The 12,950-nt window shown below is 41.9% G+C and overlaps 1 protein-coding gene across 1 annotated transcript; it reads left to right on the top strand.

Moving 5' to 3' along the window:
* Window positions 1-2,591: 2,591 nt before the first annotated feature.
* Window positions 2,592-11,936, top strand: e4f1 (E4F transcription factor 1). The gene is made up of 14 exons (XM_021321409.2): window positions 2,592-2,820; window positions 3,117-3,226; window positions 5,187-5,232; window positions 5,418-5,599; window positions 5,701-5,821; window positions 5,937-6,089; window positions 7,871-8,079; window positions 8,165-8,398; window positions 8,472-8,577; window positions 9,428-9,645; window positions 9,738-9,936; window positions 10,023-10,240; window positions 11,160-11,219; window positions 11,352-11,936. The coding sequence occupies exons 1-14, from the start codon at window positions 2,724-2,726 to the stop codon at window positions 11,715-11,717; spliced, it is 2,319 nt and encodes a 772-aa protein (XP_021177084.2). The 5' UTR covers window positions 2,592-2,723; the 3' UTR covers window positions 11,718-11,936.
* The last annotated feature ends 1,014 nt before the right edge of the window (window positions 11,937-12,950 follow it).

Genomic DNA, 12,950 nt, shown 5'->3' with positions numbered 1-12,950 from the left:
AACTGACAAACTGCGCAGCAGATTATCTCTACAAAAAAAAAACCAAAAAAAAAACGGAAATAACCATTGCGGCCATTTATGTATCCTTTATAATGATATCCCACTTAAAATATGACAACCGAAGAGCTGACTAATTAAATAAAATAGAAAAATAATAAAAACATCTCCAGTAAATTGCTACGTCATTGTTCCTACCACAGTTTATGAACCTTTCCCTAAAGCTTTTTAAAAAAAATATGTATATACTGTATATATTTATATATGCCTGTTAATAAGTTATATTGGGAAAGTTGCAATAGATGTTGAAGGAACCTATATCAAATGTTCCCTAACACAAAAATTCTCAAGTGAAGTCTTGAGACTCTCTCATATAAATAAATGTGATGCCAAAATTAAGCATATTTAAGCTATAACTGTTAAACTAGATTTAAAAGGGCAGTATGTAGCTATAGTGAAAAGCAATGTTGTTTTCTGTGAATGTTTTTGTGCTTTTCCTATATCCATGGCATGTTTGTTTGATTTCGTAAACATGTGTGTATGGCTACTTGTTGATAATTGATGTACAATTGATAGTTGGGTTTATTATCTGTTCTACAACAGAAAACAGAAATTTGGCACTGCTCCATCATAAAAAAGATCCAATTGGATGTACCAATTCATTCAAAAAATCCTCAAGGAAAGAATAAGTTGGATTCATTCTTATCGAGGTTTTTCTGGGCCAGGAGGGTTTCTACGTTTTATGTCTGATGGCATCAACATGAAGGGGTGGTGTAGGGGCTGGGAGTGGTCCGCAATGAGGAAAATGATACCTTTAGTTCTTCACATCATTATTTTTTAGTTCTTTCTATCTAAAATATTGAAATTTTGCTTTTTGCTCCTTTAAAGTTGTATCTGACCATTAAGGAACTTGCAGATCACATTAAGCAATACATTATGAAATTTTCAACAAATCTTTGCAGATGAAAAAAAAATGAGGGGATGCTTTCCATACTGTGTTGTTTTCACAAATTAAGCCGTGAGACCCACTGCAAGACCTTTTTAATTTGACTATTGGAGACATCTGTTTAAGATCACTGCCAAATATATAAACTTTTTGCAGAACATTCTCTATTGTCTTTTTTCATTGTTGGAACTTGTTTCTCAACTCAAGTGACAATGCAAGGCAATATCAACACAAGCTTCAAAATGTTTTAGTCTGTTAGATGCAAAAATGTGGACCAAACCCAAATGCTCCAAGTGACCCCTACTGCAACCTGAACTTTTACATTTGTCTGTCCTGCTGAGGGATCTTCATAAGTAAGAAACTGTTGTTTAAAGCATAGGCGCTACTGAAAATAGTGCATCGTGTGCAAAGCTGGCATATGTGTTTCTGTGTATGAAAAGGTGCCATACATCCCTTCAAAGATTCAAAGATTCTTTATTTTCACTGCATGTTACTGTAGTGAAATGTCTTTCAGGACACTCCGGCTAAGAGTACACATAATGAACAACAGGCAATGAACAATGTGTATAGTTTTTTTTGCACATTATAGCGTGCAAAACATAAATAGATTTAAAAAAAGTTTGTGTCCGAGCCTGAGGGCATTGGTATCAGTTCCTTAGCGAGTGATATGAGCCTTGTTACATGGATTAGTTCACATGGACCAAAAACCTTTACAAATAAAAAGACTGTGTGAGTTGACTAAGTTTGCTGTTACACCCACGAAAAGGGTTAGGCAAAATATTGAAGAGACAATCAGTCAATCGTTTATTTATATTGCCCCCTACACTGCCAATAAAGGCAAGCAAAGTGCTCAGCGTTTAAAATAATGAACATAAGTAAATAAAAAGCATACTGAGAAAAACAAAACAAAGCATAGAACCATAAGAAAAGGCAATAAGGATTAAACACGAAAGGATTACAGTGTGTCAATAGTCGTGTATGTGATTATCAGACTAATAAGGACAAGGACAATGAAGAAAAAATAGAATAAAGAAGAAATCGAAAGTCTGGAATGTACAATTTTTTTTGTTTGTGAGACTGCTACTTTTTATTTTTATTACTACATGAAAAAAGAAAAGAATACTTATTTTCACACAATACTATTTCAGATAATTGTTTATTGGTACAACATGCCTTAAGAAAGCAGAGCAGAGGTAGAGGTTCACTTTCTGATATGTCAATAATTATTTATACAAAAGTTATTTTTATACTTGTTGTCTGATGAAAGGCTATCTGAGGCTTGTTATGCACATTCGTTTTATCCACAGAGAAGTCATGGCTACTTTAAATATGTTAAAATCACAAGTATTTTTTTTATCGAACAGATTATGATTACAGTGTTTAGATTGGCCCAATGTCTTATTTTTTTGCTAATCAAAATGTGGTCACTCCATCAAATAAGGTGTTTAATATTCTTGCTCATAAATGGCTTGTCTATGATAGTAATGCTGTGTCAGTGAGGGCAAAGCAGAAGGTTGATGCTGCGTTTAGTTTGTGGCCAAAAGTCGGAATTTACGGGTTCGAATACATCCTGTTCAAATGTGTGAATTATCTCTAAATTAACCAGTTCTAAAAATATACGCGGATGAAATGCACAGTTTATCAGCAAAAGTCATTATTTCCCCGTTTCATTCCACACGCGAAGGAACCCTTTAGTTGTTATGACTACGCGGTCGTAAATCCGCCATGTTTGCTCCCGCCCCGCTGCTGCGTTGCGACAGAGACGGAGAAGTCAAACGACATGAATGCAGAAAATAATCATACGGCAGAAACAGAGAAGGAGCAAACGACGAACGGCACCGACACCATCACCATCCAGACTACACTGGGAGATGAAGGTGAGACCTCCGACAGCATAAAACAAGTTTAATTTACACATCAGTTAACAAGTTTGGGCCTTGCTAACTTCCCCCGTAATGAAAATGTGCTAGTAGCCGCTAACTAACATTAGCTACAGTAGCTAGTTTGTTGCATCGCTCTAGGTTTAACCCGGCTGCTGTTTGTTGTTGTTTTTTTGAAAACGTTGTTTCAAATAAGCAGCACCCTGTGCTGGTAAGGATTGAGCTACAAAGAAGCTACAATATTAGCTCACGTTCACATGGTAGGTTTGGGTGCTTTCTTTCTTTTTTTTAAGACGATGATGTCCACAAGTGCGGACGCTGTCGGTGCGAGTTCTCCAGCCTGGAGGCTTTCATCCAGCACAAGCTGCAGCAGATCTGCAGACGGCCGGAGGCCAGCCAGCAGGTATGTGCTCGGAAACTGTTTTTTTGACTCAAATCACAATTTGATCTGCTCAACAAACTGTGTAGTTATGGTGGTCAATGCATTTTCACTTCCAGGTGTGTTTTGTATTGATACATTTCAGAGGAATAAAGTGTTCAACAGCAACAGCAATTAAATAAAAAATCCTCCCATAGATTTCGCATCTAAGTAGAGATTTTATTCTAAACGAAAGTGCTTTACAAATAACTTTAAAGCCACCCAATTACTTATTCTATATAAGTATTATAATAGTATCTCAATCAGCACACTAGAAGGCAATGCAGCATTGGAGCCATAGGGTGGTGTTTGTGTGTGTGTGTGTGGGGGGTGGGGTGGGGGTGTTGATCATGATAAAATAAGGTTATATACACCAAGCCTCCATCTTATTAGTGTTTTGATGGTCCTTTTTGAGCTGAAAAAATTATTTGCTCTTGGGTGCGGTTAACAAATATAAACAGACGTGACGACATCTAGCGGCAGTATCGCAAAACTATCATAACGCCGGTTTGATTACTTTATAAATAAATTGTAAATAATGCCGGACCGAGCCTGATCCTCTGCAGTTCCTAGCAGCAAAGCGGCAGCCCGGCGTGATCGAAGACCAACCGTTATTAATTAAATAAACCGATCTAGAGCAACTTTAAGAGCTTCATATCAGAACATTTACTCACGTCAGTCAACTCTGCGGACACATCTGAACCTCGGCAGGTTTAGCACCCGCTTCGGTGAACATCAGCGGACATACTTCTTTCCCAGCGTTACAGTCTTTTCCCTCATGTAATAATATATATATACATTTTTTTGCCCTTTTTTTCACTGGATCTTGGACCTTTCCTCATGTTATGCTGAGAGATGCTAACAGCCGTTAGCGACTTCCTTGTTTTAACACCTGCTGGGCATGCATAGTGAGGTACTTCTGTTAAAATCATAAATAAACATGAAAGGCTTTATTTACCAACAAATTGAGCTAAAGAAACTCCCGCATTAAAAAAACAAAATAACAACTAATATGCCAGCAGGACGTGTTAATCTTTCGTAAAAACCTTGTATGCAACCAGAGTGCGCTACTGACGCATAAATTAAAAAAAGTCAAATAACGTGGCTATGCACCTTTAATGTATAAAGCCTGTGAGTTTGCTTGGCGTGATCAGTTCAAAGCTACGAGATAAAGAGCATTTCATCTCAGATGCTACTCTTTCATGTTTATGTTGTCAACAGTTAGCTCGCTCAGACTGTTCCTTCCTAATTTGAGGTGGGACACACTCCATGTGGCAAATGCTTTTCAAACCATCCATGAGGGGGAATTCCTCTCTTGCAGCTTATCTGCACCACTAGCTGACGGCTCAGGTGCCCGATGTACCAAAATGCGCTCTGCGAATTGTTGAAATCTATACAGCAAGTTAAATAATAGTTTGTTTCCCCCCCCCCCCCCCCCCCCCCCCCCCCCGAGTGTTATACTTGACTGTGCACATAAACCTAGAAAGTCTTTGATAAACCTGTTTCCCCTGATATTATTTGATTGTGGAGAAATTCGGTGAAGTAATTTGGCCGATTGATTGTTGATTTTATGGTGTCAGGTGAGTGCTTTTGCTGTTTTTATGTGTGGCGAGCCCCACGCTGGCTACATGGGCTATTTGTCTATGCTTGTGTCAATAATCGTGATGCGCCGCAGGTTTGCGGGGTGTTTACCTGAAACACAGAAGCATCCTCAGAGGTGTGGTCATTTTTTTTCATGGTGTGGAAAGTATAAGAAATGTATATTATATGTATAATATAGTTTAAAAGATTTTCTAATCCATGCATCCCTAATGTTACATATAGTTACTATGTGTTACCGTGAATGGTTACAATCGTTTTCCCCCCTTCTGTTGATGCCTCATACAAATGTGCAAAATAGCAGCTTTATAGAAATAGTATATCATTATAGTATTTTTTTTTCTAGGTCTCTTCTAACACTGGAAGCTCTACCTCCAAGACAAAAAATAAAGGTATATCTACAGACCATTTGCTACTTTCATTAAAGATGCATATATTTATTTCAAATATTTAGTTTAATACACAACTGTCATTATTTGTACCCCATTATTTAGCAATTTGTCTGCACTCCATAGCAATGTATAATTATCCAATACATCTCACCTCTGATTTGCTAAATTTCCGATGTGTTTTTCAGATGAAAGCAGCGGGCCGATGGGTCGAGGTCACAGGAAGAAAACCGCGTCCATTAAAGTCGCCGCCCAGTGCGATAAAAGCGCCGCGTTTGTGTCTGAAAACGCTGAAGGCGAACGACAGACCTTCAGAGTTAACGGGGAGGGACGTTACGTCTGCATCACTTGCGAAAAGACGTTTAAAACCGTGAGTTAAACGTTCAGTAAAGCGCGTGGCGGAAGTTCCTCAGGTGTTTCTTGTTTCTAACTCTCATCCACTCCCGTGATTGGGGTTTTTCCCCTCCACAGACGAACATCTTGAGGACTCACATGAAAACTCACAGCGACCAAAAGAATTTCTCATGCGACCTGTGCGGGACTTCCTTTCGTACCAAAGGCTCGCTAATACGTCATAACCGTCGGCACACTGGTGCGGAGAATGAGCTCGGGTCACAAAAGTGGTGTTGAGATTAACTCGCTTTGAAATCTAAACCTTTCTGTTGATACCGATTTCTTTCTTTTCTTTTTTTTTTCTGCGCTCGCAGATGAACGGCCGTATCGCTGTACCCTCTGTGGGCTCTCCTTCAGAGAGTCGGGGGCTCTCACAAGACATCTTAAATCTCTCACTCCTTGCACAGAGAAGATCCGTTTTATCCAGTATAAGGAGATCCTGGTCGGCAAGGACGGAGTTCAGAAAGGTGAGACTGGTTTTGGAGGAATAGGAGCTGAAGGCCAGCATTGATTCCTTGCACAAGTGATTTAAAAAAAACATGATGATTGAAGCTCTGAAAATAAATCCTTTGCTAGTGTCTCTCACATAAAATGGTTGCATCCACTCCTCCGTCCGTCCATCCACTCCTGCATCCACGTCCATCCAGCCAAACAGCCAACCAACAATTTCTACGACTATCCATCAGTCTGTCGATCCGTCCTTATATCCATGCAGTTATTTATTCATCTAGCTTTTGTGCAGCCGACAACCATCTTGCCCATCCTGCTATCTTGCTCACTACAGCAATCTGTTTGTCCCTTCCCTTTTTATCATCGTAACAATTTTTGCATGTTCTGTATTTAACGCTGTAGCTTTAAGTGTTACTCAGCCCAGATTCCACTTTTTTTGTACATGAACTGTATAAACTGGGCCTAAGGGTGCTACTTTAATGTCCTTAAATCTACATTATATCTTTTTAAATTTTCATGTGAGGTTTTTTTAGTTCTGCAATATTCTTAGTGCTGAACGTTGGCTACTGCGTTTGGATTTTCCTTGGTTCCAACGGTACAAGCTTTCGTCATCATAGCCCCGCGTTCAGGTATCGAAGCATCTCTGTCAGACACGTCCGCCTCACTCACTACGCGAGTCACACTCAGGAGTTGGAAACTTCTGCATTGATCCTTAGTGTTTGGTGTTTGTTATAGCTTTGAATGTTAGTCCATGTCAGCAGCGATGCTGCTAACATCACTTTACCGCTCAGAAACTGCGGCCATTCTGTCCTCCACTGCCTCGGAAGCTCCCAGCAAGCAGCTCGAACCGATACCGCTCATTCCCGCTGGGCTCCGCAAAGCCTTCCTCAATCTCCAGTGACCAGGGGGGTGAAAAATCCCCTGCCTCTAAAGACCGATCTGTGGCAAAACCACCAATTTCGCCCTGTTCATTTCTTAATGTTTCCAACGTGTCACATTCCCACATGCTGACTACCGCTCCGGTTAACCTCCACTGCACATCCCCACACTTGGCCCTGCCCCTAAGGGTCTTTTGTCACCGCCCAGAGATATGCTGAGGCATCGGTGTGAGCTACGCTGTAAGAATTCATGGCAAGCTTTGAAAAGTATGGCAAATGTTTGGGAACCTTAAATGTAACATTGATTGTGATAGTTATCCTGGTAATGTTATCTTTGAATGTTTATTTAATGTTTTTATTTTTATAAAATGGGGTTGCGATAACACGCAAGTGAAACTCTGGTCCGTTTAACCGCAGTTCTCAGGTTGCTTAAAACCAGCCGTATAAGAAGCTAATATTTGCAGGTTAGTTTGCCAACAGCAGTGTGATGGCGGGTTCTCCTTTAGAGTCCACACCAGGATTTCATGTGTTTTTCACGGCCGGCAATGTTATGTTCCCAGACAACTGGATGTTTCGTTTTTTTGTAAGTGTTGGAAAATTTTTGCGTGGCTTCTTTCAGCCAGTTGTCAAACAGTGAGTAGCAACATGTGGGGGAGGGACATCTCTATGATCCTCAAAGAGAAATCAGCTCTTTCTCTTGCCTCTTATTAAAACAAAAAGGTCAAACTGTAAGAACAGTTTCATTCTGGTAAGCGGCCCATGCCTAAAGCAGAAGTATTTGAATAATCAACATAATACATATAATTCTAATATTGAAATAGTACTTATAACATATGTGTAGCAAAGCATCTCCATGTTTAAGCTGATTTGGAATAGCGACGTCAAATGGACCAGCTCCTGAGAAGGTGTGAATGTTTCAGGCGTAGAAGCGGATCGGGCCCCGGTAGCGGCCCAGCAGCAGGAGGAGGAGGAGGAGGTGGTGGTTGTGGAGCAGCAAGCGGAGGAGCAGGAGACGGAGACGGAGGGCGCCCAGACTGCTGTCGTCAGCGTGGTACAGGCCGGCTCCCCAGAGGTCCTCCGCCAGGTTCACTTCACAATGGAGGTGGACGGGACGACACAGGAACAACAGGTGAGAGAACCCCCACCTGTCAGTCCTCTACTGGATCCCCGCTCGCTTACGTCATAAGCTGGTGTCGATCTTGTGCTTTGAGCAGGTGGTGGTTGACCAGTCTCAGGCCGACGCTCTGGCTGCCGCCGCCGCCGCCGGCGAGAGCCTCATCTGCCAGGCCATCATCAACTCCGGCATCGCGCTGGGCACCGAGGAGATGGTGGTTGAGGAGGCGTCGCCGACCGCGCAGGAGACGAGCAAAGATGCTTCCGACACCGCCGAAGTTGATCAGAGTGTAATTGAGATCCAGGTTAAAGAAGAGTCTGAGGAGATGGAGGAGGTACGTGCCTGGAGTATTTTCGCCCTAATGGAGTCTTTCACGGATCATAACCCCGCTCTTGTTCCTCGGATAGGAAGCGGTGGACAGTCGAGCGTCCTGTAAACTCTACACCTGTCCACACTGTAATCGGTCGTTCAAAGGCGCCAATTATTTCCGTTTTCACGTCAAAGGTCATTCAGGTAAGTCCATGTTGAGTGTTACAGCGCTCTCCAAAGACGCACACTTCCCTGTATTATCATACACAGAGAAAGTCAGGGTCTCCGTTTACTCCTACACTGCAAAAAGAGAACTAAAAATAAGTCAAATTTTCTTGAAATGAATGTATTTGCCCTTGATTTGAGCAGGTAAATAAGATATTTTGCCAATGGAATGAGTATTTTACCCTTAAAATAAGATAATTAGATATACTGCACTTGAAATAAGATGATGGAGATGAATTGTTCCTATTTTAAGTGCAAAAATCTTATTACATTGGCCAATAGTATTATTTACCTGCTCAAATAAAGGGCAAATACATTCATTTCAAGAAAATTGTACTTATTTATAGTTCTATTTTTGCAGTGTAGGTTTATTGGAACAATAAATTTGACTCACCGATTTGGCCGTGTGTCTCGCCTAAGTGTTAATTTCCCTTTAAACCTTTTTACGCGTGGTCACGTGGCAACCGTAAACATCAATGAATGAATGAAGACTTTAGAGGTTATTTCCTTTAATTGTGTCTGATGTGCCTTGAACCTCTGGAAGACAGAGATGGTTGTTGATCATATTTATGAGTAAATCTAAAGAAATGCATATTTTCTCAAACCTTACAGTAAAGCACTACTTTTTGTAAGGCTATTACAATAAATCAATACTTAAACATTAAATTTGTGTGTTTTTATAATGTGAAAAAAGTTCAGGTGGTAGGAGTACTTTTGCAAGACACAGTATTTATGATAGGAATAATGCAGAGAGATATTAGCACGGATGATATTTAATGAATTTTGTAGTCATTTCATATGATCACAGTATTTGTGCCTCTTTTTGCAGGTTACAAGCCTTTTAAATGCACGCTGTGTCAGAAGGAGTTCCTAACCGGCTACCTTTTAAAGAAGCACATGGAGGTCCACGTCAGCGAGAGGAGGTATAAATGCGGCGAGTGCGGCAAGCTTTATAAAACCATCGGACACGTCCGCGAACACATGAGAGCCCACTCGGATGAGAGACCCTACCACTGTCACAGATGCAACAAGGGATACAAGACCAAGGTGGGTTTACAGGAGACAGGCGCGCACACGGCGACAAAATACCGCCGGCCCGTTGGTTTTTGTTCCAACGCTTGCGTTTCGTTTTTTCTCAGAACGCCTTACAAGTTCACCAACGGACGCACGGGGATGAGAAACCGTACGTGTGCGAGTTCTGCTTCAGGGGCTTCAGAGAGAAAGGCTCTCTGGTGCGCCACATCCGGCACCACACGGGAGAGAGGCCCTTCAAGTGCCCCAGGTGCGGACGGGGCTTCGCCGAGCACGGGACCCTCAACCGGCACATGCGCGCTAAAGGTCAGGGTGACGAGACCGGAGGGAACTTAAAGGTGTTTACTGCCCTGACACAAGCTGACGCGGTACTGGCTGTTTTTTCACCGCAGGAGGCTGCAATAAGGAGAACCCCAGCGAGCAGCAGGGCGCCGTGCCAGAGGAGCAGGAGTCGGCGCACAGCCTCGCCTCCTCTGTGCTGAGGATCTCGGCGGAGGAGCAGGCCTGCGTGGAGGGCCTCAGCACAGAGGAGGTCATCACGGAGGATCCTCACGCCGTCCTGGTGGAGTTCTCCTCAGTGGTGGCCGACACGCAGGAGTATATTATAAAGGTGAGCGGGAGGAGCAGCTTTAGAGGAGAACATGGGCTCAGTGGAAGTTTGGGGGGAAAAAAACTTGTGCTGCTCTTTATGTACTCTAGGAAATATTTTAAAATAATGCTGTCAAAAGTTTTTAATTTGTATGCTTTTAGATTTTATTATTAAATGTGTATGTTGATTTACCACCTTCATTTTTTTTCTGTAGTCCCACAATACAAAAAGCATCATCTTGGGGTCCTTTACAAAACAAACAATTCATATCAAATTATAGGTCAATTCACAGGTCCAAAATTAATTTCAGACCCTTCTAACTCATTCCCATGCAATTAACTGATAAAGTCACATTTGGATTTATATACAAAATGCTGGTGAAGATTCTCAGTCATCCAGGTCATGGTCATTCCAAAAAAAAGTAAAAAAACTAAACAACTGGACTTGTTTTTCGTAGTTAAAGACGTTTTGCCTCCTCTCCAGGAAGCTTTCTCAAAAAGCTTCCTGGATTTCAACTACGAAAAACAAGTCCAGTTGTTTTGTTTTTTACTTTTTTTGGAATTTAAGTACAAACTGTATTTATATTGCAAAGTACCGTACAGGCTGCAGTGGTTTAAGTCAAACATAGGATTCATGCAGTTTTATCAATTCATGTCTCCAGAATTTCTATTTTATATCTAACATACAAGGATTTTCTAGAAAGGTTTAATAAGTTGTTTTATACAAAAACAGAAGGATTCAAATGCATCCAGTTGTCAGTTTCTAAACGTTTTAATAGTCCGCTCCAAGCATCCTTGGAACACCATTTATTATTTACCGTCTCTCATTATCTGATGGTGTTTCAGGGGCTTATGCAGGATGTCTTCTGATCCTGAGAGACTTTTACAGAAAAATATTCCAAAGATGTTGTTGTGCTTCTCGATTCTTTTACATCATCTAGACTCAGAGTGGAGAGGAAATGCAGGAAGAAGTTACCCTCATCCAGGACAGCCAAAATGAGGTCAGTGTGCACGTTTGGGGACCGCCAAACAGAACATCTATGCGTGATCTATAGAACTGTTGCTGACCGCAAAATGTAGGCTCAGTCGCGCATAAGCCTAAGTTTTCGTTTTCTATCGTCTCTTCTTTCAAGATGGGAAACCAGATCATGAAAGTGGTGCAGCAGATCGTCAGCCAGTCCCACGGCACGGGCAGCCACCAGATCATTGTGCGAAACGTCGGGGCGGACGAAGAGGGCGCCTCCATCTCCGACTGCGGGGACACCATCACCATCGCCACGCCGGAGAGCCTGACGGAGCAGGTGGCCATGACGCTGGCGTCCGCCATCAGCGACGGGAGGCTGCTGGCCACGACGGGCACCGGCGAGGACGTCGCGGGGACCGTTACCATGGTTACCGCGGAGGAAGCGGCGGAGGAGGGAATACAGATGGTGCAGCAGCAAGAGGAGTATGTCATCACCTCCCCAGAGGAGGTGGAGATTCAGACAGTAGTTGTGTGATCAAAGGAAGCCGCCGGTGAACTCTTCTGGCTGCGGTCTCCGTCTTTGAGCTTGGTGTGTGTGTGTGTGTGTGTGTGTGTGTGTGTGTGTGTGTGGAGGAGTCAATTATGAAGTTAAAGTCACCGTTTTTATGATGCCCATATTGGCGGAATGTAATACAATACATTTTGGATCAGGAAACAAGTGTTAGCTGTGATGGCGCCCCCCCCCACCCCCACCCCCCCCCCCCCCCCAACCCTGGCTGGCACCCTGCAAGGAGAAGCGGGTACAGATACCGGATGGAGGAAATGAATGTCAACAGGGAGTAGGTTTGTTCTGCAATTGATAGCATTGTTAACCGACTCACCAATAATAATAATACATTCAACGTGATTTATTTGTGAACAGAGGGTAATGCGTTTGCTAAATTGCTTTGCATATCTGGCCAGGACGTGTCCTAATTCAGGTTTTTTTTTTTTTTAACACAACCTGCAGGGTTCCTACAAAGTTAAAGTATGAACAGAAAATTGTCTATTTTCTGTTTTCCAGGCTATAGTTAGTTTACAGGCAATAGTTATTATTTCATTATCTAAAAAATTTAAATCTTAAATCTGAAGTATTTAAGATTTTAAATGCTTCAGATTTAAAAATGGATATTTTGATTGCTGCCTCATCGCTTTAGTTTGTCTTAACTCCTTCATTGTTGTTAATTTGGAGCTGCGTGGAGTCCTGGACTTTTGTCACGACTGTATAAAGTACTTTTTTATGCCCTCTTGTGACATTTAGCACAATGACATAACAAATCGGAAATTAATGTATGACAATTTAGTCCAGATTTTACATGGCGGGGGGGCTTCTGACAACCTTGAAACACAAATGCCTTGCAGCAGTATTCACTCCCTTTGAACTTTTTCGTTTTGTCTCATTAGAACCACAAGCTTGCTTTATAGTGATGGAGCAAATCAAAGTACAGCATAAATGTGAAGTGGGAGGAAAATGCTATTGTTTTAAAAAAAAAAGTGACTTGTTAAAGTCTACGGTTGCACTGTATTTTGTTTATGGATGTGTGAACGAAGGGGTCTGAATGTGCGCTTTTCAGGTGCTCGTTTATTTTAAATGGTTGAAAGCTATGCACCAGTCACATTTCCACTTCACAGTTGGGCGTCACCTTGTGTTGCTGTATCCCATAAAATTCCAATAAAGTCTTGATGGGCCTTTTGCAAGGTGCTGTGATCCCTGAAAGTACCTCGTTAA

This window comes from Fundulus heteroclitus, chromosome 16 (assembly GCF_011125445.2).
Source record: "Fundulus heteroclitus isolate FHET01 chromosome 16, MU-UCD_Fhet_4.1, whole genome shotgun sequence".
Taxonomy (NCBI): domain Eukaryota; kingdom Metazoa; phylum Chordata; class Actinopteri; order Cyprinodontiformes; family Fundulidae; genus Fundulus; species Fundulus heteroclitus.
This window is presented reverse-complemented; position numbering and strand designations above follow the sequence as displayed.